At 43.9% G+C, this 15,644-nt stretch overlaps 1 protein-coding gene across 1 annotated transcript in view; it reads left to right on the plus strand.

The window, feature by feature from the left end:
• The window catches only part of LOC125446476 (complement factor B-like), a 44,213-nt gene continuing 28,569 nt past the window's right edge, over window positions 1–15,644 (plus strand). Inside the window, exons 1-6 of the mRNA XM_048520085.2 lie at window positions 1–2,210; window positions 4,260–4,481; window positions 6,170–6,352; window positions 7,438–7,611; window positions 11,170–11,277; window positions 15,099–15,232. Coding sequence (XP_048376042.1) covers window positions 2,117–2,210; window positions 4,260–4,481; window positions 6,170–6,352; window positions 7,438–7,611; window positions 11,170–11,277; window positions 15,099–15,232 — 915 coding nt within the window. The 5' untranslated portion in view covers window positions 1–2,116. The remainder of the gene's footprint in view (window positions 2,211–4,259; window positions 4,482–6,169; window positions 6,353–7,437; window positions 7,612–11,169; window positions 11,278–15,098; window positions 15,233–15,644) is intronic.

The raw sequence follows: 15,644 nt of genomic DNA on the forward strand, positions 1-15,644 counted from the left end.
GCTGATGCTACCTACAAAAAATGTGAAACTCAGAAATGTGGGTCTATGAGAGCTGGGCACACCCGTTCAGACTGTTAAACAAAACCCCCAAGACCTCTTAAGCTGTTTACATTGCTCCAGGCTGCTTGTTACCCCTGCCTTACAACTTCACTTCAAAAAAGAACAAAAAAAGGCTCCCAAAACCACAGCATCATTGTAGACTCTATGACAATGACTCTAAGTGACTTTCTTTCCAACCTGATATTCCCGCAGTCTAACCGATTTGCGTTTCACTGAACTTGTCAGGGTATCTCACTCACATTGACATAAAAACACACTACAAAACTTTGACATTGTAAAATATCCCAAGCTGCTTCACAGGAACATAATGTAATAAAATTAGACAATGAGTGGCATGAGGAGAAAATTGGGTCAGTTGAGAAATAAGTTTTGTCAAAGATGTGGATTTAAAGTATATAATTGAAGTGAGGCAGTAAGTTGGAGGGAATTCCAACACTTGGAGCTCAGGCAGCTGAAGGTGTAGCCACCATTAGTGGACAAATGAAAACGGGGCAAGCACATAAAGTTGAAGAGCAGGATGTTCGAGCGGGATTTTGGGTTGGAAGAGGTCTATAGAAATAAAGAGATGCTAGGATGAGGATTTCTAAAACAAGGCTTTGCTGGACAAAGAATTATTGGAGCCAGTGGTACAGGGGACAATAGAGGAATGGGCCTTTGCTGTATTGTTGCATTTTGCTGAGCTGAGAATTATGGGAGAGTTAGGTTGGATGACCAGCGAGGTGAGCATTGAAATAACACAAATGTAACACAAAAAAGGATGACATTTCTGACTAGGGGTGAGGTGAGGCAGATTCTTACCTGTTAAGGGAGTCAAAGGCCATGTGGCAGAGACAGGGAAGTGAATTTGAGACCATACTAAGATCAGCTTAATCTCATTGAATGGTGGAACATGCCTGACGGGCCAAATGGCCTACCCCTGGTCCTACTCTGCATATGTGCATGCAAAACCAAATACAAAGCAGAAAATCCGCCTCGGACATCGCTCAGGGATCTCAGAAGAACTCGCCAGCTCATCTGAACAGTGTCTTTGGGATCTCCCTACCTGAGAGGGTGAGTAACATCTCATCTGAAGAACAGAAGCTCTGACAGTGCAGCAATCCGTCAGCTGGAGTGACATTCCAGAACTTGTGTTGAAGTGTTGGAATCAGTCTGTCTCAAGGACAGGAAGCAGAACACAGTCTTGCCTCTGCGGCTGCATTCCTCCCGGTGTTTATCATCAATTGGACTCTGCAATGAATTTTCCAGGACAGAGTGGATAACCCTGTCCATTCTCAACCCATTCCACAGCACCATCCCCACCTCCCCTAATAAAGATTAGCCATAACTAGAATTGTGCACTGGGGCATTCTGTGGAGGTGGATCTTGTGAGAAACCCATTTGATTGATAGAGGCACTGCCATGGAGATTGTACCAGTTAAAGATACTTGACAGTTAGACTTTGTTTAAATTTTAAACCAAACATGTTGAGTTATTGATTTATTATTGTCACGTACTGAGATACAGCGAAAACTATTGTTTTGCGTGCTCTACAGGTCGATTGTACTATGCACCGTTGGACTACGATTGGTCAGACTAAAAGAAGAACCAACTTGTACCAATTTGCACCAAAGATATGGTATAAGGCGATGAAAGGAAGGCCTGTGCCCAGCATCATTGGCACAACTGAAGCACTTTTTACTCAACATAAACGGGCAATGAGTTCAAAACTGATAGATATTGATGCACTCACAGAGCGACTTCCCTCAGATAGAGCAAGGCATAGACAGCAGGACAGAGATGCATGTTTCTTTGGCATTCTCAGGCTGTTCACAATCAGGTAGCAGAACAGGGCCTGGACCATGTCAACCTCTATTTGCTTAACATGTTTTATTTGCAGGGAGATTAATGCAAAGCAACTTGCCAAACAAGAGGCCTGATTAATATCTGGGGTAACATGATCGATGGCAGTGATGTGAAGTAGATGTTAATTAATATATAATCCCATTGACCAGGCTGTCTGTATTTACACTGCTATTGCTGGGAAGTTATTGATTAATCAACATTGAGAGTGCAGTCTATGTTCCATCGAGTGGAGCACTACCCACAGGAGAGGTTAGAAATGGAGCTGGTCAGGATTGCTGCCTTGAATCTCTTCATCTTTCTTGTGAGTGGTAAGTGAACCCTCCAGTTCAAACCAACGGGACGGTGAATGTTTGTTGATCAGCAACATTCCAGGCTCGACAAGGGGCAGTGAGCAGGGAACCTGCAATCTGCTGGATAGGCTTGTTGTGTTTCTGGACTGTGAAAGATGCCTACTGTGCTATTGTTAAAACTTCCTCTTGTCACTCAAATGACCCACTTTTTCAAGCAAAGGGTCAGGTCATTACCCCAACACTATACCCCTTTAATCTCCCCTTTGTGTTTTAATCCAGCTTTCCCTTCTATCAATTCTATTAGAGTTGTAGGGGAGGCAAGGTCCTTGTCATATTATCGCTGGACTATTTATCCAAAAACTCAACTCATGATCTGGGGACCCAGGCCATGGCAGATGGTGGAGTTTGAATTCAATAAAGAATCTGGAATTAAAGGTGTAATGATGACCATAAAACCATTGTTGATTCTGGTTCACTAATGTTCTTTAGGGAAGGTAACTACCATCCTTACCTGGTCTGGCCTACATATGACTCCAGACGCACAGCAATGTGGTTGATTCTTAACTGCCCTCTGGGCAATTAGGGATGGACAATAAATGCTGATTTGGCCAGAGATGTCCACATCTACGAGTGAATAAAAGAAAGTTAATGTACATCTCCCTGTGGGAGACAGTTCCACCTTTTTGTCATTCTCTGGATGAAGAGATTTCTCATGAATTCCTGATTTGGATTTATTTGTGAATATTCGTGGCTCTGAACTCTGGTCTGTCAGCTACTAGTGGGAAAGTCCTCTCTGATCTGCACTGTTGAAATACTTCTTAAATTTAAAGACCTCTAGGTCACCATTCAATCTTCTCCCTTCCAGAATGAGAGCTCCAGCCTGTTCAAAAATTCCCAGTATTTATATTCTTTTAGTCAGAGCTTTTTTTGACACCTTCTCTAGTTCCTCTCCTCATAATAAATCAACAGAGTATACCTCCAGCCCAAAACTCATCCAGACTCACTCCCTTCATGCAGATGCACTGCCCTTATTCACTCCTGATCTCTCAGTAAAGACTTTCCATCCTCACTTTTTCCATACTCCTCTGTCTCTATTCACCCCATCCTTCCCTCTATAATCCTCATCCCATAAACCCTTCATCCTCACTCCTTCCCTCCATGTCACTCGGTAAACACCTTTCAGTTGAGCACCCTCTACATCCACCAGTAAACATTTTGCACCCTTACACTATCAATATCCCTCAATGAACATTTGCCAACCTCCCACCTTCCATGCACCTTCTCTGTCCTCACTTCATCCATAGCACTTTGTAGATAATCTCCACACGGCATAGGCAGTCTCCACATTCACTCACAATAGATTCCTCAGTCAACACTCACTATCCTCACTCAATCCCTCTTAGAATCAGTCCATGTTCACTCACATGCCCCATCATGCACAGCCCTGTGTCCTGTGTTGCTGTGAGAGGGTGTATGTGAGCCCTGTGTTTATGTGTGGAGGTTTGTGTGTAGGCACATATTGGGAGGTGAGATGTATGTTTAGGAGTATATGTGTATGAGCGTGCTGTTGTGGGAGTGGTCCTATCGGTGTACATGTATGAGCATTCCTGTGTGTGCATGCTTCTGTGTGCACCTGGGGTTGTATCTGCATGTGACCTTGCATATTTCCATTTCCTGTCGGAAAGCAGGTACATGCACTGCGCCTCTTTCAACTCTGTAAAACAGATGATGTCCATTCGCTGGTTTTTCCTTCAGGAAAATAGCTGGACCAATCAGATTCAACCTGCCTGGTTACAAAGTCTGGCTGTTAATTGTCAGTTGTCATCAACTCGTGTACTATCCATGGTGATACCTCCACCTGTCATAGTACACATGTCAACCAATCAGCACGCTCACCTTGTGCAATATAACTGTTGGTTTTTCCTTGAATTTTGTACTCTTGCAAAATGCCCTGATGAGAACAAGTCAAATTTTTTTCAGAAGTCAGATTCTCTGGATATTGAGAATTAATGGGTGAGCATTCTGAGCTCATATCATGTACTGTCTCATTTCTACCCTCTGATATAGGTGAAAATGAAAATGATGGCATCACATGTAATCCCAATGTTACAATCAGAGATGGGATGGTCACTCTGTCCAAAGATGGGGAAGTTGGGAGCATCTTAAGGTATAACTGTCTCTTCGGGCTTTATCCTTATCCAGTAATAAGCCGAATCTGCAGAAGAAATGGACGATGGAGTTTAATGAGAAATGACCAGGGACAGATCATTTCGAAGGCAGAATGCAGAGGTGAAAATAGTTATTTTTCTTCTGATGTTATAGAAAATATAGAATATTTGTTTTCTACTATTAAATGAGATGAGGGGAGGGTGGCTGCATTTGACATAGAGGCAACATTTGACCGAGTTTGGTATCATGTAGCCTTAGCAAATTGAAGCTAATATTATTGAAGAATCTCTCCACTGGGTGGGAGTCATACTTGGCACAAGGGAAGATTGCTGATGTTGGAGGTCGGTCATCTCAGCTCCAAGTCTCTGTAGAATTTCCTCAGGCTAGACCTAACCAGCTTCAACTGTTTGTGAAACTTCTTCCCTCGGTCTAAAATCAGATGCTAGACCATTTGATGTTGACTGCACAATCTTCAATATCATCCAAGACTCCTCAGACACTGAAGTAGGTTGTGTCCATATGGACCTGTACTGCAGTCAGGCTTTGACTGATAAGCAGCAAGTAACATGTTTGCCAAGCACGCTCCAGGCAATGACCATGTCCAATAACAGAGAATTTGACCACCGTCCCACCTTAACATTCAGTGGTATGAATATCCCTGAATCCCCAATTAACAACGTCCTAGGGATTACCATTGCTCAAAAACTGAACTGGACTTACCATACAAATAGTGTAGCTACTACAGCGGATCAAAGGCTGTGAGTTCTGTCGTGGGTAAGTCACTTCCAGGACCTGTCCAACGGCTTCTGACCTTAAATTAGGAATGCAATGAAATACTGTCCACTTGCCTGAATAAGTACAGCTCCAATATCACTCAGAAAGCTTGATGCCACCCAAGGTAAAACAGCCAAATTGATATGCCCCATCCACCGATACTAAAATACTCAATTCCTTCAGCACAGGAACACAGCGCTGGCAGTGTATACTATTTACAAGATGCATGGTTTGACATAGGAACAGAAGCAGGCCATTCAGTCTGCACTGCCATTTAATGAGATCATGGCTGATCTGACAATTTCAACTCCATTTTCCCGCCTTTTCCCTGTAACCCTTGACTCTCTGGCTGATTTAAAAGCTGTCGATCTCAGCCTTGAATGTACTTGACGATCCAGCCTCAACAACTCTCCAAAGAATTTCACGCATTCAGTAGCCTCGGTGGGTAGTAATTTCTCCTCATCTCTGCCTTACATGTGTGACCCCTATTCTGAGATTATACCTTCTGATCCTAGATTCTCCCACAAGGGAAATCAATCTTTTCGCACCTACTCTTGTCAAGTCCCCTGAGGATCTTAAATGTTTCAATAAGGTTACCTTTCATTCCTTTTATAATTACGCTTACTTAAGCTTAACAAAGTTGTTTTTGACCCATGTTCCTACCTCACAAACTGCAGCAATTCACAAAAGCTCATAAAACAGAGCTTTCCAAACCAGTAATAATCATCATCAAGGCCTGGAAATGGATGGCACATCATTCGTCATTGAAAGTAGATCATTGTTCCTAAATGGTCACTGGTTTGACTTGGTCCCTAAATACTCGAAGAAACTTCATTGCACAGTGAGCAGTGAGACTTATAGCTGAGTGGCGCGGTGGAGGTGGGGTATTATTTAAGGGCCTTATTTAAGGGGAGGTTTGGAAATGGGTAAAGTGAGTGGGCAGAGGTTGGAGTGGAACCTGTCCAGTCAAGTGGCCTGCTCCTGAGCACCATGCCCACGCAGTGTGTCCTTTTCACACACCATTCTCCTTTCAGCATTCAAGTGCCCGCCGCCTTCGATTGAACAAGGAACATTCTTTCCCAGCAACACATTATATGCCGTGGGTGACACTGTCAGCTTCGAGTGCGATGATGGATACAGCCTGTGGGGCTCGAAGAGTAGAACCTGCATGATCAATGGAAGATGGAATGGGACCACAGCTGTCTGCCAGGATGGATGTAAGCCCTGAACGCTGAAGCCAAATTGATAGACTGAGTTTTCCTGTTAACTCTGGTGGCAGTGATGATGGTGGTGGTTGGGGTGGGGGCAAGTGCTGCTGGTGTTATGCCAGGGAGATCACTGCACATGAATGTCTCTAATCCCCAAAATGTACGCTTTGGCATTGTAAGTGTACATCTAAATACTTATTCAATATTATGAGGGTTTCCACCTCTACAATCCTTACAGGCAGTGAGTTCTAGAGTCTCATCACCCTCTGGGTGCACAAATATTTCCTCACATCATCTTTATACCTCCTGATCCTTGATCCCTCCACACAGGGGAAATATTCCTTCCGGTCTACGATCATAATTTTACACATCTCAATCATGAACCCTCTCCTCCCCTCACAAACCCACCCCCGCTGACTCACCACACACACACACACACACACACACACACACACACACACACGCACACAAGCATGCATGCACCATTGCTCAGCCTCCTCTGCTTCAAGGAAAGCAACTCCAGTCTGTCCAATCTCTCTTTGTAACTAAAATAGCTGAATGCAGGCAACATTGTGATAAATCTCCTCTGCACCCTTTCCAGTGCTATCACAACTATTCTATAATGTTGATTCCAGAACTGCAATAACTCCAGCTGTTTATTCAGCTCCAGCATCATCTTGCTGCTCTTAAACTCTGTGGTCCAGCTAATAAAGGTGAGATAACCATTACTCTTCTTAACCACTTTTCTCTGTGTCCTGTTATCTTAACAGACTGGCAGATATGCATGCCAAAGCCCCTCTGACTCTTGGTGCTTCCCAGGGTCCTGTCATTCATCATGTATTTCCTTCTCTTGTTTGTCCTGCCCAAGTACATCACCTCACGCCTATGTGAATTGAATTCCATTTGCCACTGATCAGCCCGTCTGACCAGCTCTTGGATATCCTCCTGTGATCTAAGGCTAATCTTGTCACAATTTGCCACCACATCAATTCCCGTATCATCTGAAAGCTCACTGATCATTATTGGAACCGTCTGATTTCTATTGTATCTCTGCGGTGTATATTTGATTGCACATCCCTGTTTTCTGTTCTCAGTGGATTCCTGTCCTAATCCGGGCATTCCGGCAGGAAGCGTGAAATCTGGGACTAACTACGGCTTCGACGATAAGGTCAAATACCTGTGCCTCAATGATCTTGTTCTGATTGGCTCAAATGAGAGGATCTGCCTGCAGACTGGCGAATGGAGTGGATCGGAGCCTGTGTGCCAACGTGAGTGAATGGAAACAGCAGAAACATCACCCAGAATAAAAGCAACCGAACATTTAAATGGGAATATAAAAATTTGGAAAATGAGCACCCAGATTTAGTTGACACTTGTGACCAACTTTCTGATTAAAGGGCTCAAAGTGGAAACACAGTAAAGGAAGGAGTGCACATTGGGATCAACTTTAACAGAATCAGGTCACATGGACTGAATGTTATCCTTACTGCCCCTTACTGCTCTCAGTGGCTGGCACACAGCTGTACAAAAGGCACCCAAAAGCTCCACTAAAATTGTCCTCAGTATGTCTGCAGCCTCAGCTGTTTGGCAGGAGTACGGTAAAGTTTAAGATGGGTTCCCAGGAGCACCCAGATCATTAAACCTCAAACCTGAATTGAATTGAATTAGCTTTATTGCCACCTGCACGACAGTAAGGGACAAGGGGGCATGAGACCGAAACCTCTTGTGCGCACTTCTGAGGAGATGCAGATGCACTTTAGTGTCAGTGGGCCAGTAATCTAGATGATCCAGACTGACCCTGAGGTCAAATCCTGAGCATAGTCTCTCAGGAGTGAAGTAAAATTTAATCAGTAAAGAAGGAACATGCGATTGAAGGCTGTTGTGAGTAAAGGCGGCTTGAAATTGTCATGGAGGTGTACAGCACAGAAACAAACCCCTTGGCCCAACTTGTCCATGATGACCAGATGTTCTAAATTAACCTGAGGAAGGGTCACTGGACCCGAAAGGTTGACTCTGTTTTCATTCACAGATGCTGCCAGACATACTGAGTGTTTCCAGCAACTTTGTTTTCGTTCCTGATTTACAGCTTCTGCAGTTCTTTTGGTTTTCATTTGCTAAATTAATCTCATCACGTTGTCAACATTTGGCCCATATCCCTCTAAACTCTTCCTGTTAATATACCCATCCAGATGCCTTTTAAATGTTGTACCAGCATCCACCACTTCATCTGGTAGTCCGTTGCATACACGCACCACCCTCTGCAAGAAAATGTTGCCCCTTGCTTCCCTTTTAAATCTCTCCCCTCTCACCTTAAACCTATGCCCTCTAGTTGTGGACTCCCCTACCCTGGGGAAAAGATCTTAAGCTATTCACTCTATCCATGCCCGTCATGATTTTATAAATTTCTATAAGACCACCCTTAGCCTCCGACACTCCAGTCTTAAAAACAGCCTGGCTCAGTCATTCCCCGTAGGAAGGGAAATCCGCTGTCTAGACCTGGTCTGGCCTACGTGGAATCCAGACCTACAGTAAGGTAGCTGATCTTTTACAGTCCTCTAAAATGGTCCCAGCCAGCCACTCAGTTCAAAGGCAATTTGAGTTTACCAACAAATGCTCGCATTGCCAGTGACACTCTCCCGCTCTGGAAGAATAGAGTCATGGAGTCACACAGCACAGGAATAGACCCTTTGGTCCTAACAGTCCATGCCAACCATAATCCCAAATTAATCTAGCTGCACCTGCCTGCACTTGGCTCATATCCCTCCAAACATTTCTTTTTCATATACTTCCTGAAATTTCTTTTGAATGTTCATTCCATACATGAATCACCCTCTGTAAAAAAAAAGCACTTTATGACTTTTTAAAATCTTTCTCCTCTCACCTTAAAAATGTGTCCCCTCGTCTTGAAATCCCCACCCTGTAGGGAAAAGGCACCCGCCATTTACCTTATCTATACCCGTCATGATTTTACAAACCTCTATAAAGCCACCCCTCAACCTCCAATACTCCAGTGAAAAATTCCCAGCTTATCCATCCTCTCATTATAACTCAAACCCTCCATTCCCGGCAACATCCTGGTAAATGTCTTGTAACATGGCAACCAGGCCTGGTCAGAGACTCCAGAAGAAGCTTCATCAACATCTTGTACAACCTCAACATAATGTCCCAATTATTATGCAAAGGTGTGAGCAATGAAAGCAAGCACACCTCTTTAACCACCCTTTCGATATGTGACACAAGCCTTAATGAATTCTGTACCTGAACCCACAGGTCTCTCTGTTCTGCAATACTACCAAGGCCCTATTTTTAACTGTGTAAGTCCTGCCCTTTTTTGTTTCACAAAAATGTGATAATTTTACAAAGATCTTTGACAATCTTCTAATTTTAGAGGATTTTAAGGCTTGAAAATGAATTAGGAGTAAGCTGGTAGGACAGGACCAAAATAAGAAGGAGCACCGATAACTAAAAACAATCCGGCCTAATACCACACCCTACCTCAGCTTGGCAGAAAAGCTTAAATTATGAGGACCGGGTCCCATACCTTCGGCTTGTACTCCTTTGAATTTTGAAGACCATAAGGTATGGGTGCAGAATTAGGCCGTTAGGCTTATTGAGTCTGCTCCATCATCCGATCATGGCTGATTCCCTTCTCAACCTCACACTCATGCCTTCTCCCTGTAACTCTTGACTCCCTTACGAATCAAGAACTCTGTCTTTAATACTCTCACTGACTTGGCCTCCAGAATATTCTGTGGAAATTTGTTCCATAAATTCACTGCCCTCTGGCTGAAGAAATTGAGGGATGGTCTGACTCGGGGTCTTGAGACATTAAAAGCGATTTGATTCAAGGGACACTGGGGAGCTTTTTGCTTTGGTCGAGGAATTGGGAATGAGGTATGGCAAACGTCGGTGACATCAAGAGGCATTTCTTTGCATAAAGGATAGTGGATATTTGTAATTCTCTCTCCAGAACAGCTGTGATGCTGAAGGCTAATTGGAGCCTTCAAGAATAGACTATAGTAGTTTTCCCTTGCTGTCTAAAGATATCTAGGCAGGCAAGTGAAATGAAGATACCAACAACGCATGATCATGCCTTCTTAACACTTAGACTTAGCTTTGCTGACACTTTCCTGTGTTGCCTCCTATCTTTTCACCTTTGATAAATTTTAAAGACATCTAAAACTCTTTCTGCCCATGTCTTTACAAATACCGAGTGCTTCTCGCTCTCTTCATGTTGACTTATGTTGTTCCCGGTCAAGCAATATCGTGACCTTAAAATCCTGACCAGAGTTTTCAAATCACTCTGTGGCCTCAGTCCGTGCTCCCATTTCTGTAACCTCCTCCAGACCCCCACAAACCAGTGAGGTGTCTGTGCTCTTCTTTAGCATCCACAATTTTAATTTTTCCAACATCAGACCCTATGCCTTATGCTGCCTTAGGCCCTCACCTTGGGAATTCCCTTCCCCTATTCTTTTCTATCATCTTTCAAGATTCTCCCTAAAACCAATCTCTTTTAGCAAGCTCACCAGATCTCACATTTCCTTATCAACTCAGCCTTATACTTTACTTTGGTCAATGCTCCTGTGAAGTACCTTTGCTTTTCTCTTTATGTTAAAGGTGCTATGTAAGGATACCAGATTCCGAATTTTAACTCTGTTTCTCTCTCCTCAGATGCTGTCAGATGTGCTGAAGCTCTCCAGTGCTCTATGTGTTTGTTTGAGACCTCCAGTTTCCGCACTACTTTACTTTTATATAAATTCTGTCCTGTCCCTCTTGTTCTCTCAACCCTAATTGGTGACTCTCTCTCCCTCACTCTCTCGTTTCAGACAAATATTCCTTTGACCTGCCAGAGGAAGTGGCTTCTTATTTCTCTGCCTCATTTTCACGCTTTCTGAGTGAGTCAAAGATTGACTCTCAGGTTAAGGAGAAAGACGGTAAGTGAGCCAACTCTTTGTTCTCATTATTTCATTGCTGGCGCAGCAAGTTTATGAGTTTTCATGTTTTAAGCCTTGCTGGGAGAGGGTCCTGCCCAGTTGATGGGATTCTTCCATCTACAATCTCAAAGCGTTTTGCCCCATAAAATTCCCAGGCACTGGCGAAACTGTGCTCTGAGGAAGGGTCACCGGAACCGAAACGTTAACTCTGCATACCACCTCACCAACCTTTGGATACAACGGATCATCTTCCGACACTTTCGCCATCTACAATCCGACCCCACTGCCAAGACATTTTTCCAAACCCACCCTTGTCTGCCTTCCAGAGGGACCACTCTCTCCGTGACTCCCTTGTCCGCTCCACACTCCCCTCCAACCCCACCACACCCGGCACCTTCCCCTGCAACCACAGAAAGTGCTACACTTGCCCCCACACCTCCTCCCTCAGCCCTATCCCAGGCCCCAAGATGACTTTCCACATCAAGCAGAGGTTCACCTACACATCTACCAATGTGGTATACTGCCTCCGCTGTACCCGTTGTGGCTTCCTCTACATTGGGGAAACCAAGCAGAGGCTTGAGGACCGCTTTGCAGAACATCTCCACTCGGTTCGCAATAAACAACTGCACCTTCAAGTCACTAACTGTTTCAACTCCCCCTCCCATTCCTTAGATGACACGTCTATCCTGGGCTTCCTGCAGTGCCATAATGATGCCACCCAAAGGTGGCATGAACAGCAACTCATATTCCGCTTGGGAGCCCTGCAGCCCAATGATATCAATGTGGATTTTACAACCTTCAAAATCTCCCCTTCCCCCACCGCATCCCAAAACCAGCCCAGTTCGTCCTCACTTCCCTAACCTGTTCTTCCTCTCACCTGTCACCTCCTCCCAACTCAAGCCGCACCTCCATTTACCACCTACTAACCTCATCCCGCCCCCTTGACATGTCCGTCCTCCCCGGACTGACCTATCCCCTCCCTACCTATCTTCTCCTCTATCCATCCTCAGTCCACCTCCCCCTCTCTCCCTATTTACTTCAGAATCGTCTCCCCATCCCCCTTTCCTGATGAAGGGTCTAGGCCCGAAACATCAGCTCTTGTGCTCCTAAGATGCTGCTTGGCCTGCTGTGTTCATCCAGCTTCACACTTTGTTGTCTCGGATTCTCCAGCATCTGCAGTTCCCATTATCTCTGTTTGCTCCTTCAGTTTTGCTGCCAGACCTGCTGAACTCTTCCAGCAACTTTGTTTTTGTTACTGGCCTAACTAACGCCAGTCTGTTCACAATGTTCGTGTCAGATTTGATCTGGTGGTGAACTTTGCTCTGGAAAAATCACCTGACAACACTCCTGCCTTTTTTTTATTTTCAAAATATATACTTTATTCACACAAAGAAAACATACATAGCTACTAAAGTAGTTTGAAGGAATGAAGAAAATGAACAAACTTTGGCATTTGACTCGATCCAACAAACAAACCAAAGACATTTCTCAATCACACAAAACATTGGGAGGCAATGGCTTAGATGGAATTATCGCTAGACTATTAATCCTGTAGCTCAACTAATGTTCTGAGGGCCTGGGTTCAAATCCTACCATAGCAGATGGAATTTGAATTCATTAAAGAATCTGGAATTAATATGTTAAGGATGACCATGAAACCCTTCTCAGTTGTTGGAACAATAATGATTGGCTAAAGTCCTTAAGGGAAGGAAACTGCCATCCTTACCTGGTCTGGACTACATGTGACTCCAGACACACAGCAACATAATTGACTCTTAACTTCCCTCTTGGCAGTTAAGGATAGGCAATAAATGCTAGCCTAGCCAGAGATGCCTACACCTGTGAGTGGATTTGAAAAATTTTTAAAAATTTACATGCACTTCAGTCACAGCGCATCTGCTCCTGAAGCCTTCATCTGTTCCTTTGTTTCCTTTCAACTCGACTATTTCATTGTCTTGTCTCCCACCTTCTGATGACCGTGACATTGAATTAATCCAAAATTCTGCTGGCTCCAGTCATAACTTGCAGTCATAGCCTGTTTGCCTCCCAGCTCACTGATTTCAACACTGGGTCCTCAAGCATTCAAGCAATGGCCTGAATTTAAATTCTCATCTTGTTTTCCGTGACCTCATCCCTCTGTATCTCTGCAATCTCCTCCACTCTCACACCCTCCGAGATATCTGCATTCTTTTAAATCTGGCCTCTTTACTTTCCCTATAACCACTCCATTTTTGATGGCTGCAGCTTCAGAAGCTTGGGTCCAAAGGTCCAGAATTCCCTTCTTACCTTTCTCTCCTTCTCTACCTCATTTTCACCCTATAAGATGCTCCTTATAACCTAACTGTCTTTCATGAAGCTCTTGGTCATCTGACCTAACACTGCCTTACCTAACCCACTGTCATACTTTGCTTGATAAATGCTCTTGTGAACATCTTGGGGGTTTTTTTAATGTTAAAGGTTAACTATAAAAGTTGCTGTTGTTTTCGGAAGCAGTCGAACTGTGCATATTATACGTATAAAGTTTGTATAATGCAGAAAAAAATATATAGGAATAACTATATACCCACATTAAACTTACCACAGGCATATTTATAAAATTGCAGCTGTTATAGATTTCTATTTAAAGGACTTTAAATAACTGTTAGCATAGCATATATGGCTAGGAAAGGTAGACAGGAGAGGGGAATTGAAAGGCTTGATTTTACACCTTGGAGGGAAGGTCGGTCCTCAATCTGAATATCTTACCTGAACTGCAGTACTGCGACCCTGTAGCATTGCTTCAGTCATGCACTGGCTGAATCAGGGATCTTGTGGCTAAATCACTGCAAGCCAGCATGCAAGTACAGCAAGTAACTACTGTGTTAAACAGAACGTCAGCCTTCATTGCAAGAGGATGGGGGATATAAGTCAGGAAGTCTTGCTGCAAATGTAAAAGATTTTCTTGAGGACCATGCCTGGAATATTGTGTACAGTTTTGGACACCTTACCTGAGGTAGGATATTCTTGCATCAGAAGCAGTCCAGGGAAGTTTCACAGCTGATTCCTGGGATGAGCTTATCAACAAAGATTGAGTGGGTTATTCCTGCGCTCATTGCTGTTTTGAAAAATGAGAAATGATCTTATTGAAACATTCAAAATTCTGAGGCAGCTTGACAGGGTAGACACTAGACTGATTTGCTTCCCCTGTGCAGGGAATCAAGGGTAAGGTGTCTCCTTGGAGATGTGAAGGTGTTTCTCTGCTCAGGGAGTCGCCGGCCTTTGGAATTCTCTGTCGCAGTAAACGGTGGATGCTGGCTCATTGAGTCAACTCAAGGCTGAGTTCGCTGATTCACATGGGGTGGGTCAAGGGTTATGGGATCAGGGAGGAAAATGAAGTTGAGGATGATCTTATTGAACAGCCAAGCAAGCTCAAGGGGCTGATTGGCCTGCTCTTGTACCTATTTGTCAGTTTGGACTTTTGTACTCAAGACTGGGAGGGGGAGTTGAATCCACCAAGAGGCAGGAGAGCTACCAACTGAATATAGCTGACTGAAAAAGTTGTGGACAGAATGGATAGGAGAGGCTTGGAAGAGAGTGGGTGGCCTAGAAAACTGTGGAATATAGTGGAAATGAGTTGGATATTCAGAGACGAGTACTCCTTAGATATTGCAACATTGCCCTTAATTAAGTGATTTATCTTGACAAATCTCTATAGTCAAATTAACTCAATGAGCAGGTTCTGCTGGTGTGACATATCTGGCTATCTATTTGTTTCTATCAAGCAATCAAGAATAATTGTAACTATCTAATAATATTTGATAAATGTTTCCGGTTTTTCTCAGAGAGCCATGGCAGGAAGCTCATACTGGGGCAAAATCACAAACTTCATATTTACATTCTGCTTGATGTTTCTGGAAGCATTCAGAAAGAGGATTTTAAGAAAGCCATTAAAGCCATTACCACCTTTATCACCATGGTAAGTGACTGACTCAGTGTGTTATCTGGTTCAAAGCAGTCCCTTCCCAGAATGGCACCGTGCCACCCTCTTGTTGGCACCCAACAACAGCCTGCCCACCATCTACAAGGCACGAATGTGATGGGATATTCCCCACTTGCCTGGATGAGTGCACCTCCAACAACCTCAAGGAAACTTGACACCATTCACCACTCTTGCCACCTTAAACTTTCATTCCCTCTGCCACCAACGGTCAGTAGTTGCAGACTGAATCATCTAAAAGATGAACTGCAGCAACTTCACAAAGGTTCCTTTGACAGCACCTTCCCAAATCCACAACCACTATCATCTAGAAGGGCAAGGGCAGCAGTACACCACAACCGAACATTGCTGCTGGCCATGAACCATCCTGACTTGGAACTATATCACCATT

The sequence above is a fragment of the Stegostoma tigrinum genome, chromosome 34 (assembly GCF_030684315.1).
Source record: "Stegostoma tigrinum isolate sSteTig4 chromosome 34, sSteTig4.hap1, whole genome shotgun sequence".
Classification (NCBI taxonomy): Eukaryota; Metazoa; Chordata; class Chondrichthyes; order Orectolobiformes; family Stegostomatidae; genus Stegostoma; species Stegostoma tigrinum.